The following is a 14100-nucleotide window of genomic DNA, read 5'->3' as shown; positions in this document are numbered from 1 at the left end:
TGTGTGTTTTGTTTTCCCATATGCTTTCTCTGTTACAATCTCTTGGATCCCTTTCTTTTTTCCTTCCTAAAAGAAAAGGCATCCCAGGCAGCTGTATCAGTTCTTGAGCTCATGAATATAGAAATGGGACTCACTCAAACATCTTCAGCTGTTTTCAAACTTTCTGTCCTTGGCTGCCTTAATCTCTCTCCTGTCTTGCAGGGGCCTGCCAGCCTGATCCCCTCTCACTGGTGACATCCCCCCTTTGTTCCATAGGTGTCATTCCCGGTTTTTCCCTCACTAAGCCAGTTGGACAGTAAGTTTAGAGCAGAACCATTGGCATTGACTGGTGCTCAGCTGGAGGTTTCTCTCACAGACCCGGAGAAGGCCTCTTGTGCATCTGCCCCTCTGCTGATGCCTAGGTCTTGTCTTTGACCAAACCCTGCTTAGTTCTTGTTTGTTGAGGTATTTGGCGTAGGGTGCCATCAGCCTTTCCATCCAGTCCCTCGGTTAGGGTGCTGTGCCCACTGTTCGCCATCAGGAGGAGCTGGAGGAGCGACTGCAGAAACATTCTGGGCCCGGGATTCTTAGTGTGGGAGTGGCGCTTGTTAGAGAGAATTATTGTATTATTGGTAAGGAGTTACTCAGCTAAAAGATGTTTAATTCTACTACACGAAGAAGAGGTGAAATTCCCACTGTAATACAACATGATGTGAACAGGGAAAGGAAAATACTAGAGGTGACAATTTCCCACCTTCAGGGCTGGTGGGATTTTGTATCTCATCTCTGAGCCCAGTGCAGAACACATAAATAGTCTTTGCAGTTCTTTCCCCCTGCAGAATTTTGGTTTTTTTTTTATGCCCAGTGAACGTTGTCTGTACTAACAAAAACTTCAACTCTTCCAGCATCTATTTCTGGCTGATGTTAATGTTCTAACAAGTATCTGAGTCCCTGTGACTGGCATACTGGGGTGTTAGATGCATTGCAAAGGCTTAGCTACATCACTGACTTGTCATCCACAGGAGAATGTCTTTTCAAACAGAAAGTCCTGACTTTAATTCCTTTAACTACTTGTTTAATCTGAGCCTATTGTACTGCTGTGAGACCTGTGATGGTGCTCTTGCACAGTAGTGATCCGAGTACAGTTTGTGCTTGGTCCACACGAATTTCTCCTGCTTGCCAAAAGCTGGGGTTTGTCTTGAGCTTTCTGCTAGGGGGCCTTAAGCAAATGTGCTGAGGTTCTGTTCATTCAGTGGTCACCTTGTTTGCACTCTGCTGTGGTGGTGGAGCTCATGGCAGTCTTTTTTGGAGCCTGGGAGCTGCCTTTCTACTCCAGACTCAGAGCAGAAGTGGCAGCAAGGATTCCCTTCACCACCACAACAGAGTAGCCAGAGCTGTCAGAACCCTGCAACTGCTGAATGCCTCCTGCTAATCTCTGCCCCTGGCTCAAGTTAGAGACAGCAGAGCTAGCACAAGATATTAGCATTAGGTGCCAGCAAAGAAAAATATTTGCTCAAGAACTTTGAGTTTTCTTGCCTTTCCAGTTCTATTTAAAGTAGCTAGTACACTTTTAAAGATTGACCTGCTACAAAGACAACACACACTGACTTTGAGCACACACTGGAATCAGTGTGCTGAACGTTCAGCACAGCTTGGCAGTAGGATAGGCCTTCCCAAATGATTCTGCATGGCCTTAGTTGCAGCAAAAATAACCAGTGACAAAGGCTTGTTGTGTGTTCATCTCTTACGTCTGCTCTGCTGCTCTGGGGCAAAGTTAATCTGTAACTAACTCATTTCACTTGTGAGAAAATCCTGTGTGAAGTCAACATTTCTGTAGCATCTGGTAGTTTTTTTTATGGGTAGGTACTGGTTCTGTGAGGCAATGGAATGGGAATGGTGTCATCTGAGTGAAATACAGTGATTCCTTGTTTATAACTAGGCAATGAGTGTCCCCTGGAAAATGGCATTCTGCTTTTTCTTGTCTGTGCTAGCATCTTGTGTAAACCTGATGAGGCAAACCCTGGTTGCTTACATCAACCAGGATATTTAGAAGTGTTTGACCTTAACAAGGAATTTATTTTATGTATTTATGGAGATAATTGGAAAAGATAAGTACGGGTGACTTCTTTTTAAAATGTCAGCATGTTCACCAAGTATTTGGAGCGTTTCTGAACAGCTCTGAGGTAGAGCTATTCTGGTCTGGAAAGCAGCTCCATGGCACTCAGTTATTTCTGTTAGCCTGCTGGAAGATGTAGGAAACTTCTCTGCTTGTTTTTGTGGCTGGTGACATGGCGTTGTGCCTGTCACACACCAAAGAAGGCTTTCAACTTGAATTCTCATTAATCTGCAGAAATTGCTCTGTCCACAGAAATTATGAAGCATGAATAAGTAGGAGAAGATGCTTCAGCCAAAGGAATCAAGTCCCACTTTACCAAAATAGCCCTCTCTGTGTTCTGTGGGGTTGGGGGCACTGTGTCTGTGTTCCCAAATACAGGCCACACTTCAGTTCGAGACCATCAGTGCCTGTGGGGGCCTGGTGAAAGCCCTTGCAGAGGGGTAGGCATTGCAAAGGCAGGAAAGCTGAACTGGCTCTTAGAGAAGCCCCTGGGTACAAGAGCAAAGACGATTCTGGTAAAGGAAGCCTGTATTTCTGTCAGTGTACCAATTATGTGGGTTTAGTAACAGGCTCTCTTCAGGGCTGGCTATCCCACTCTTTTCATATGTCAGAAAAGGAATAAAATGCCAGGATTGTGGGGAGAAAACTTTACTATTCTCAAGCTCACCTTCTATTTTTAACTCTGAAATTTCTGTGGTGGAAGCCTTTTTGCAAAATAGTTGTGCATGTCTGAATCTACAAACTAAGGCTTGATGTCTGTTTATCTTGGCAGTGGTGACCTTCTCAGCACAGCAGTGTGATTTAAATCTCATTTACACAAGAAATTTGCTTTGTTAGTGCATTGCCAGATACTGGGTAGTGCAAGGAAAGTCTTTGCACAACACACAAAGAAATAACTTTCACAGGGCTTCTCCTAAGACATCCTCTTGTGGGAAATGTATTACAGTGTGTGTGAGATTTCTTTCTTCTGCTTGTTGCTTAGTCCTAAAAGTTTAGCTCATTACCATACCTGGCCATTTCACAAAAATCTACAGTAACTACTGTGATCAGAAATTGACTGCTGGTTTATTCTGTATATTCTTAGACCTGAAATTTGTGTCCTGCACTCTTTAAGAGGTGCTGAATTTGTTGAAAAAATCTCTAGCTGTGGCTGTTTTCTGTTGCTTTCAAGGGGTAAAATTTTTATTTGTAGCTGGTCAGAAACCTGCCTGTGGGCTCTGTTGCTGTTTGTTCTTTCTTTCCTGTTTGGTTTCTCAAACTGATTTGAACAGAGTGGCTGTAGAAAATGGATGGTTATCTTGATCCTGGTTGTCACAAGTCAGAAAAATGTCACCTGTAAATATTTAATGAATCTTTGTGCAGCTGACCTGATCGAGAACTGAGTAATGATGTGGTTGTAGGAGTTGGGGCTTCTGTAACCTGGATCTGCAAGGAGAAAGAGAGCACCTTTCCTTTGCTAGGCTCTGTATTGTTGCTTGCTTTGTTCTTTCATATTTTAAGTAAGTGGTGTGTGTTTGGAGCTCTGCCTTAGCAGCCTCCCCTTTCTTAGCTGTTTTTCTCTGTAGGTTTTCATGTGTGTTTTCTGTGTGGGCTTTCTGCTCCTTGCAGAAAGGGAAAAGAATTCCCAGTAAACAAAAACTGAGCTCTCCTCTTCTCTGTATGTGCAGACAATATTCTCCCTACCCTTTTATGTTCTTGTAGATTTTTGGTCAATTTTTGCACTCTCCCCCTGTGCTGCAGAGCAAGTTCAAACCCTCTTCAGAACAGTGGGGTGAGGAAAGGGTCTCACATAAAAGAAGAAATCAAAAATGCTCACAGAGTTACATGAGTTGGAACTTAAAATTACTATTAAAGCTGCCCTAAGAGAAAAGTAATGGAGCATGGAGAAAAAGCCTTGAGTTTCAGCAGGCTGGTAACTGTTGAAATCCACCATTTAAATCCTCCAAGGAGCATGGGATAAAATTAGGATAGCTGTGTTTGTATCATGTTCCTGTTGGTTTTAAGGCACTTTCCCCAGTGCCTGATTTCTGGTGCAGTGTCAGTCTGTGGGCAGCAACATATGACACATTAGACTGCTGTCCCATGTGTAGTATCAACACACTGAATAATTAATATTCTCTGGGAAGGATGAGTTTCACTTTTGTCTCTTCCTTCTTGGTACCCTGTATGTGCTGCTGATCTCCAGCAGAACCTTGCTCTTTTAGATTTCCTTTCCCAAGAAGAACTCAACACATCAGGGTGGTCTCTTTGCTGTTGGTTTCCACCATGCAAAGCAAATTGGTCACATTTCCTTATAAAGTCTTGGGTAATTGTTTCAGAGATATTGAATCTCAAAATTTACATGTAGCCTTGAACACTAATTTTAATAACGTGTCAGTAACTGGGCAGGGTGCCCAGTTACCAATATTGCGTTTTATATTTATATTATAGCCCCAGAAATGGAAAGTTTTGTGTGGCAAAATATTTCAGTGGCCAAAGAAGTCTTCCAGCATACTTATGAATTCTCTGCAGCTCTGTGTCACACAGCAGCTGCTGCACCTCAGTACCAATGATAAAGAGAGAGCTCCTGGGGAAGTGCAGAGGGGAGGGGACACTTTATATGGTGCAGGAAAAGTGGAAACCACTGGAGAAAGCAGTGTGCTGTTTACCCAGGGTGCCTAATTTTGTCTGAGCGCTTTACCCAAGGGGGAATGACAGAAGTATGTGCCTGTTCAACTCCTTCCTTAAATAAATAGTTCTGCCTGAGAAATGTGTTAGGGTGAGAAAGTTCAGCCCAGTGCTCTTAGTCAAATACCAGTCCTTGGGAGCCCCTTGTTCTCATCATGCTCAGCAAAGGAAGCTGCACTCACCCAATCAGGACCACCTTCTTCTAAGGTGTTTCATTTTTTACGATGCAAACGCGGGTCTCCCTTTAGACTTCTCATTCTGGCAAAACATTCGTTTAGTGCCCCAGCCGCAAGAAATTATCTAGTCACAGCAGTGATTTTAGAAGGTGCCAATCTCAGCCAGCAGGGTGATGGAGAGCCTTTTGATAAAAGGATTATCACAAGGCCACAAAAGCTTTGAAAGGAAGAATGCATCCAATGAAAACACGGAGGCTCCTGGATAAGGAACTGACCTTTACAAATTTCACAATCTGCATCTCTGGACTGGCACAATGGAATTGCTTTGATAAACAGTGCCTGGCAGTGCCGGGACACAAGAAGTTTGTACCTCTGGCTGGGCTTGCCAAAGTGGAAAGTAGCGATCCAGGCACTGGTAATTTGGCTTTAAATTTTTAACTTTTGTTACACTTTTACATTTCTTTTTTTTTTTTTCCTAATCAAACTCCAGCAGTTTGATAAATTTTAAAGGAACAAACCTGGTGCAATCATCATAAGTTCTCCTGTTTTTGTTGTGCCTATTAAGTGCTGGGAAATGCTTCTGGCTTCCTTTTCCTCAGGGGACAAGTCTGGGCTCTCCTGAGCGCGGACGGGGTGACTCGCGCTGGCTCTGTGGGTGGATGGAAGCGGCTGCCACAAGAGGTGATGGCTGAAGGGAGGACTGGGAGGGACAGAACACGCCAGAAGCCCAGTTCTGGTTCCTGCACAAGGCAGCCTGGACGGGTCAATGAGTGTTGAGCTGACCCCGCAGCACCCCTCGGGCCGTGGCCGAGCCCCGCGAGCGGCACACAAGCACTGAGCAACGCCCAGCTTTCTGCATCCTAAATATCCGGCAATTTTCCACTTTTAAAGAACCATAGAATGTCAGTGTTGCCCCGGCCTGGCAGGAACACAAGTCTTAAAATACCATACTTTCCCGTTGCCTGGGATTATTTTTACTGCCGGTTGAGGCAGGCTGCCCAGAGCTGTGAAGTTCCGGTTTTCACAAGGTGCGTTCTGACCTGGCTTCACTGCACAGGTTCGCTGGGCCGCGCTGTCCCTGTCCCCTCTCCGTGGGCCCGCCCTGTCCCCTCTCTCCGGGGCCTCCATCCCGGGCGTAGTGCCGGGGCAGCCGCGGCTCCCTCCCTGAGGGCGGGTACGGGGCGGGGCGGCGCGCGCCGGCCGCAGTCTTGTCGCTGTCCCATTGGCTGGCGCGCCCGCCGCTCCGCCGCTCCATTGGCCGCGCGCGCCGCGCCCACGTTCAGCAGCCGCGGCCGCTCGAGGTCCCGCGCTCCCATTGGTCCGCGTCCGGCGCTGCTCGCCCCCGATTGGCGGGCGGGGCGGCGGGGGCGTGTCCGGGCGGGGCGGGGGCGCGGCGCGCAGCTGGCGGGGGTGACCGGCCCGCCCGCTGCCGGCTGGGGGAACGCGCCGGGGCGGGGGCGAGCGCACGGCTCCGCGGCCCGGGGCAGCTGCGGGGGCAGGGTCCGGCAGCGGGGCGGCGGACGGACCGACGGACAGACAGACCGACCGACCGACGGGCCGGCGGGGGTGCCTGCGGCCGCCATGGAGGTGTGCGAGAGCGGCGGGGAGCAGCCGCCGCTGCTGCACTGGGACCGCAAGCTGAGCGAGCTGTGCGAGCCCGCGGACCCCGACACGCTGCTGAGCCGCACGGTGAGGAGCGGCGGGGGCGGGCGGCGGCTCCCGGCGGCGCCGGGAGGCCGGGGGTGGGATGGCTGAGACGCCGCCGTGGGCGGCCGCGTTTCGGGGGCCGTGGCGGGGTTCCCCGGGCTCTCCGTGGGCGGGGGTGTCCCGACGGGAGCCGGGGTCGGCACCGGGCCGGTTTGGCCAACAGGTGACTGCCGCCGCTCCGCGGCTGCTCCCCGAGGGCCTTGGGGTCCCCTGTGCGCCCGGGGGTCTCACTCAACTCCCTCCCTTCCGAGCCTGGCAGCGGCTCTCGGTAACCGGGGTCCCGCAGCCCCTGCTCCGGCCGGGGCTCCCTCTGCGCTGCCGCTTGTCCCGGGCACCGCTCAGGAGTCGCCGGCCGTGTCTTCTCCTTCCTCAAGGCGAGACTGTCCCGACTCCGTCCCGCTCCCCAAGCGCAGGAAGTGACACAAGTTTCGATGTTTTTGTTGTTTGTTTTTTGGCTGGAAGCCCCGTATTTTGGTTTGCGCAGAACGCGTGGTTAGGACAGTTCCGAGGAAACGTGGCTTGTTATCTCTGCCCTGTCGGCCCACTGCTGCTCGGGAGGCTCCCCGTAAGCGCAGCGGTGCTGCCCCGTGGGACAGGCAGCACGGGCGGCTCCCGCAGGCCGCGGCCGCTGCCAGGCCCGGGCAGCCACGCTCGGTGTGGCTGCCGAGCACGTGTCTGGGTGCAGAGCCAGGGGAACGTGGTGGTGGCGACGGGCATGTGGCAGTGCCCCAGGGATGGAGCTGGGCAGGGGCTCCGCGCTTCTTCCTTGCCCCCAAGAGGTGCAGGAGAGCCCCGGCGTGAGGCGGCCAGCTCTTCGTGCGAGCGGCGGTGATCCCACAGCCGCTGCTCCTGCGCCGGGCCTGGCGTGAGTCTTGGAAGGCAAACAAGGAAAACCTTATTTGTTGTGTGTGGTATGTGGCCGACTTACTGATCCGGGATCGTGTCCGTCACAGGCTCCGAGCCTGCTGCACGCATGACGGTCTTTAAACAGTGTTTGGCTCCTTTGTCTTTGGAAGTCTTGGGCTTTCTTGCGCAATACGTATCTTCTGGTAGATCCGGGGAAAAGCAGTCATGTTACGGTGGCTTGTGTTTTTTCAAAGAGCCAGCAGGACCACTGGACAATGGAAAGCTCTTCCTTCAAACAGCTGTTTTCTTATGGGTTGGTTGGTTTGTTTGTTTTGTTATTTCTTTATCAACAAGAATATTTTGAACTAAGTGAGAGGCTCTCTGGAGAGTGTTCCCCTTCAGATTTTACGGTTGTGCTGGCACACTTCCTCTTGCTCTGTTTGGATCGTTGTGATGAGAATGGAGTTGCCACTCCTGTTTTCTTACTGTTCTCATATCTTCTTTATTTAGTGCCTGGAAGGAGATCTTGGACTTGGGTTAGAACTTGTGGCTGCAGTGACATGGATATGTGTCTTTTCTGCCCTGTGTCAAGGAGCCTGGGAATTGAGATGAAGTGTGTCTTGATAAAGAAAGCATCCTGTTTGTCTGGTGGATGGAAATGGGATGCTTTTCCCTCTTCTGTTTTCAGGTTTTATTGGGAATTTTCAGCTTCAAATGCTATGATGATGAGCATTTTGTAAGGGGCAGTGTATAGTTGGATCTGCAAAATCTTGGGTAGTGATGACCTTTTTTGGGAGCAACAGTGACATTGATTTGTTTGTATTTGTTCTTTTGCTGATTGGGTCTTCATAGGCGTTTAAGATTTCTTCAGAGACCCTCTCGAAGCCAAATAAAAAGTGTGAAATCAATTCCTTTTTTTGGTTGTTCTTGGAATTCTTCTGAAAGAAGTTTCAGAAGAAAGAGCCCAACTAAATGCTGTAATGTAGGTATAGTGAGGTATTGCAATCTTTAAAGAAGAAAAGAATGTGTATGAAATTAACATTCTTGAGAGTGAAAAAACCCCACATTCTGCCTGTTGAGCTTGTTCTTTTGTGAATGTGTCCTGCCATGTGGAGGAAAATACCGTGCTTGATACCATGAAACACAAGGTCTCTATTTACCTCTGGCCAAAACTTCATAGAATAATCTGAAATACCCAAAACAAATAAACAAGCTCTCTGGATGAAACATCTGTTCTTCTCCTGGGTTATGCTTTCCATCTGGGAGGACTGTTTTGACCCAGTTACTCTGCTGTTTGTAAACTTACTGCAGGGTCTTTCAGGAACGACTGGATGATGAGGAGACCCTTCGCGTGCTCTCTCTGCAGGAGTGCCCATGCCCTGTGCTGTCACACTCACAGCCAAGGAACACGTGTCCTACAGCATCTTCTAGTCTTCACACCCTTTGAGGTGCCCTGGAAGTGCAGGTCTGCACATCCAAGGAAACGGTGGGCTTGGGAAAGGTCTCTGGGACAGTCATGCAGCCCTGGGAGCGTGAGCTGGACTGGCAGGGGAGGAAGGAGAAGATGGTGATGACTGAAGGCAGAGCTCACGAGCAGGAAGAAGGATCAGTGTCATTCCACAGTCAGACCTGTGGATACAGACTGAGGGTGAGAATTCCGTGCCAGCTGCCTTTTGTGTATTTTGAGTTAAAAATTAACCTTTCTACGACCAAAAAGGCTGTTCCTGGCTCTTGTTGGTTTGATGCTAGTAGACAAGTGTGAAAGTATGCATACACTTAAAAACTTGACCTCTATTTTAAACTGTTCCAGCCTGCCTTAATTACCAGGGCTGAAATCCAACCTCCTGGGGATTTACATTTCTTTTTAACAGCTGATGATTTCACCAGTGCCTGGAGCTGTGTGAGGAGCCGTTCCCTCACCCCACTGGTGCTGTCAGTGATATCATCGGCTCTACCTGGAGAAAGTGGGGCCTCGAGGAGCTCAGCTCTGCTATTGGCAGGCAGCAATCCTGGAGGTGTCTTGTTAAAATCCTCACAGTGCTCACCTGGATGCCAGATAGCTTTATAGCAGTTGTTTTTCCAGGGTGGTTTAGTTTCCCATGAAAGCAAAGGCTGAAAGGTTTCCCAGAGGTGTGTTCATGGTATGTGTCACGTGTTTGCATTGTATAATCTTCATCTGTGCTGTAGCTTGCTGTGACTGTGTTGGCAGTGCCATGTGCTGGCACGGTGCAAGGCAGTGTTGTTGTTATTATTATAAATCTTATTATTGTTATTCTATGCTTTTTCCTGGTGGTCGAACAGAAGGGAAACACAACACCTGCCACTGCCCAAGGGGAGCAGGAGCACAGCCAGGTGGCAAAACCTCCCGCTTCTTGCTGTTGCTGTTACTTTCCATAACACACAGGTGGGCTTGAAGTGGGAGAGCTCTGCTGTTGGCCGTGGGGCTCTGCTGGAATTGATCTGTGGTTGGACGTGGCCCAGCTGGGAACCGTGTCTTCTGTGACAAGTGCCAGATCTGATGCAGATGGATAAGTCTGACAAACATGCTGTGAAATGCCAAGTACCTGTCCCATTGTTGGATGGGGGCTGAAAGAAAGGCAGGTGGTTCTGAGGAGCCTTTGACATTCAAAAACCTTTGACTCCTTTTGTAATACTGAGGAGGAGGTTTTAGTCCCCCCGTTTTCATGTTTTTTTTAGTACTTTGGCTGCTGCTTCCAGATGGTAGCAAAATGCAGCTGAATGCAAGCATGGATGTGATCTCAGCATGGAACATGTAGAACTGCAGCTGCCCTACAGGTGTGGGGGCAGAGCAGCTGCCTTAGATATTTAGGACTAAATTCCTAGATGTCATGTCCTGGGTGTCTGGATGAATGGTTAACTGGAAGGTTACCTTCAAATGCCAAGTAGCCCAAATGGTTTATTTGTTAAAGAGCCTGATTATTGAACTTGGAACTCATGAAAAAATTGGAATTAGTGATAGGTCACATTGCTGCTGCTGTTGTCTGAGTGGTGTTTGAGCCCTGTGATCCTGTTTCCATGTTGCTGGTGATGCTGTGTGCGGCTCAGCCCGGGGACAGGGGTGTAGTGTTGGTTGGAGTGAGAGAAGGAAGCTTCCCAGGCTGCAGCTACCAAGTTTCTGTCTCCCTGTGAAAGCAAAACCAAAGGTGAAGGTTAATGGTCAGGGTTGTGATTGTCATCTAAGATGAGCTCAGGAAACTCTGAGCTGGCCTTCTTTCCTCCCCATTACAAACCTCTGAACCTCAGCAGCGCTCGCCTGGTGATTCATTTCCTCTGCCACAAAAACGATGGTTGCTGTTACTTTGTGTTTCTAATGACTTTCTGCAGGAAAGCTGCTTCTGGATGAGCTGCCAGGGAGTGCCTCGAGCTTTTGGAGTATGGCAGTCGTTATTGTAATGGATGGCAGCCCTTGATTTTTACAGCCTGTGTGTATTTAATTGAAAGCTGTGGTTAGTGCAGCGGGTGGGGATGGGGGGGGGGCTGGCTCTGTCTTACTGTGGAGTGGCTGCGTGTAGCTCTCTGGTGTCAGTATAGTTGGATCCAATTTTTGTTTCATTTTGGTAGGGGGAGAGCTACTTCATTTATTTGCACATGGGGTTTGGTCTGTTGCCCACAAGCCATAAAGCTGAAATCCCTCATTCTTTCTTCCCTATACACCTGCAGCTGACTTTATGTAAGATATTTGTACAGTCAGTACTTGCAAAGATTTTTCCAACATTTGCAGTAAAGAGGGGAAATGAGAAAGTGAGATTTTAAAGTAGTTGCGTACAGAGCTCATACAAGGCAGCAGTGTTAAATTTTGTCCATGACTTTCCACATCAATAAAAAAGTCAACATCACAACTGCTGAACAGCAAAATTAATTGTACCCAGTGCCTTACACTGAAAACCATTTCTCCTCATTTTCTTCCCAAATTTAAATAAGAAACCTATTCCAGTTTGCCAAGAGACGTGTCGCATACTTGTAATGGGTCTAACTGATCTACAGTTCCTCTAAAAGCTGAGATAAACACAAGTAGGAGACCATGAAACTTTACCCTGCTGTTTTCTGACAGTTAAAATTAGAAAAATAGGGGTATTGAGTTGCTGGCTGTAACTGTGTAGTGAAGTGCTTGATCTGCAGTGAAGACAGGAGCTGGAAAAATTGTTAGTCTTTCCTGGGACTGACTTTGAAGCGTGGTAGATAAGAACGAGCCAGAATTTGATGTACAAACCCACTATTTATTCTTTTTCCTAATGGACGTGGCTGATGTGTGCTGTCCTCTGTAAATGCTTCCTTTGGAAAGCCAGTCCTTAGACACGGAGCAGGTTGTGCACGATAGCAGGGGTAAAGGAATTTCACTTCTGGTGTTACCAGACAGGGCTTTCCTGTGTCTGGAGCTGTTCAGCTTATCTACAGGCCTGGTGGGAACTCGTGCTCTTTGCTGGTCTTTGTAATGTGAAGGGTCCCTTCTTAGCTAGGGCTAAGTGAGTTTCCCCTGTCCTGGGACGGGGACCAGGTTTTTATTAAAGCAGTCTTGCTTTTTTAGGATTATCTGTGTCTGTAGAGGAGGCCAGTGTGTGCTGTGCCTTGCTGGCTACTCCTTCCTCCAAAGAGCTGGGTGCTCTGTGTCACTGTGGGCTCATTTTCTCTTGGTCACTCAGCTCACAAGGTCCCTGTGAGTTACTTGGTACCTTTGAAGACAACAGTCCTTTGAAAGTAGCCCCCCGTCTCTGACCAGGCAGATTTTCTTACTGCCTTTGCACTTGCAGGTAGGTGCTGCTTTTTTGTATCCTGATGTTGGTTATCAGGCCTTGCTGTCCTTAGGCCGTACACCTTCCTCCCTGCATTCCCAAAAAGCGGTTTTCCAGTCACTTCATAATGCTTGCTTTAAACATCTGTCATCTGTATCCTCTGTCTTGGGCTGCTCCTCCCCGTTTTGGAGAAGGATCATTTTGTGGGTGAGACGTTAGCAATTACTGATGTGTGAAATTGCTATCAGACAGTGTCTGACCTGGCTCAGTGGCATTTGTCACAGCCTGTCTTGGCAGCTGACCCTGAGCTTACAAGGTCTCCCCTTTAACTCCACTGATTCCCTAGAGCATCTTGCCTTTTTCCAAGAAAAATAGGTTCCTGGTGAGTCCCTGAGGGCTGCTCTCACAGCAGAGCTCTTAGTCTGTATTTTCAGGAGGGCACATTCTTTTGTGCTGTTGCTCCCTATTTGTCTCTCTCTGAATCATGGAGATGCCTTCTGACTGTGTTTTTTTTGTGGGTGACAAGACCTGACAGTGCAGTTCTGCACCTGGATGTAACCACAGGCTGTTGTGGCAGCTGCTTGGGAGCCCATCCAGTTTTAAAATTACTTTTTTTTTGCCAGAAATTAGCTTTCAGGGATATCAGTTCCTTGACACAGCTTGCCCTGTAGCAGCCCAGGTACTGACATGAAGGGGCAGGTAAGAATATTTGGCTGGGGAAGGGGTAGTGGAACTGCATTTTGAGCTAAAGGAATGTGCAGTGAGAATAGTCAGAGTAGATTTATGAGATGTGCTTAGATGCAAGCCTGATGTTCATGTGTGTATTTATTTGACACCAGAAGATAATTATTTGGATGTCACTGGAAAGAACAGGGTTTGCCTGGAAGAGGTATTTGTTCAAGGGTCTGCAGGAAAAATGGTTGTTTGAGAAGGATGTGGGTATGTAGCAGAAAAATAGACAGACCTGATGTTCAAGGAAGCACTGATGTTGGATTGCTGCATGGCCCCACCACCCCATCATGATATCAAGTGCTGGTGAAAAGTGGAGGCTGCCTTGGATGCTAAATTATTTTTCTTTCATAAAAGCCAAAGGAGTGACTTGCAAAGAATAAGCTTGGCTTGAGTGACACAATTTTGCTGGCAAATATGTTGCCCTTTCACCTTACTGAAGTAATAGGCAGTAGAGAAGACAGGTGAAAAATGGTGGGGTTTAACAAGGCATAGCTGAGGTGCACATTCAGTCTGAGATGCTGAGCTTTTCAGAGCGGGGGCTTTTTCCTCATTCTCTCTGCCTGCGAGCTGACAGACACAGATCACAGCTGCAGAAAAGGAAGTCCCTGGACTGAGTGCTAAATGTGTGCAGGAAGGGTAGACATACTCTACCAAATAATGAGCATTCCCTCTCCTGAGAGTGAGTGGGGAAGCAGAGAAGGCAATGTAAGAAAATAAAGTGTGGTTAAATGGGACCTTAATTACTAGAGTTGTCCCCATAGGTGCCATCCATCCAAATGTGGAGCTGAATGCTGCCATTGACCTCTCTGTGCCTTCTCTGTGTCTTGGAAACTACTACCTTCTATTTGTTTTGCCATCTGCTTCTAACTGGCTTTCAATCTTCTGTATGTGAGCTGGCTCCACTGTGGTGACAGGCAAAAATTTAATGGAAAAACGTGACACCCACTTCATCTCTCTCCTCTATGCCAAAGAAAAACATTCCTCTGCAGCTGTGCCGGGGCTGACTTTGTCCTTTCATGCAATCTGTCAGTCATATGGGGTGTGAAATAGAGACCAGGCTGCTCCAATAACCTCTTGGGGAGCTTTGGGTGTCTTAAGGAACTTCAAGCCTCCTTCACTGCCAATC

The 14100-nt window shown here is 48.2% G+C and overlaps 1 protein-coding gene across 2 annotated transcripts in view; it reads left to right on the top strand.

Moving 5' to 3' along the window:
* The first annotated feature begins 6324 nt into the window (after positions 1–6324).
* The window catches only part of CREB3L2 (cAMP responsive element binding protein 3 like 2), a 74220-nt gene continuing 66444 nt past the window's right edge, over positions 6325–14100 (top strand). The window contains exon 1 of one of the 2 annotated variants that reach the window (XM_086884912.1): positions 6325–6627. In XM_086884912.1, the coding sequence (XP_086741038.1) occupies positions 6520–6627 (108 nt within the window). In that variant the 5' untranslated portion in view covers positions 6325–6519. The remainder of the gene's footprint in view (positions 6628–14100) is intronic. The other variant, XM_086884913.1, reaches the window with a different exon arrangement.

This window comes from Cyanistes caeruleus, chromosome 4, assembly GCF_971803275.1.
Source record: "Cyanistes caeruleus chromosome 4, bCyaCae1.hap1.1, whole genome shotgun sequence".
In the NCBI taxonomy this organism is placed as follows: Eukaryota; Metazoa; Chordata; class Aves; order Passeriformes; family Paridae; genus Cyanistes; species Cyanistes caeruleus.
The sequence above is the reverse complement of the archived record's forward strand: the minus strand, read 5'-3'. Positions and strand labels throughout refer to the sequence as shown.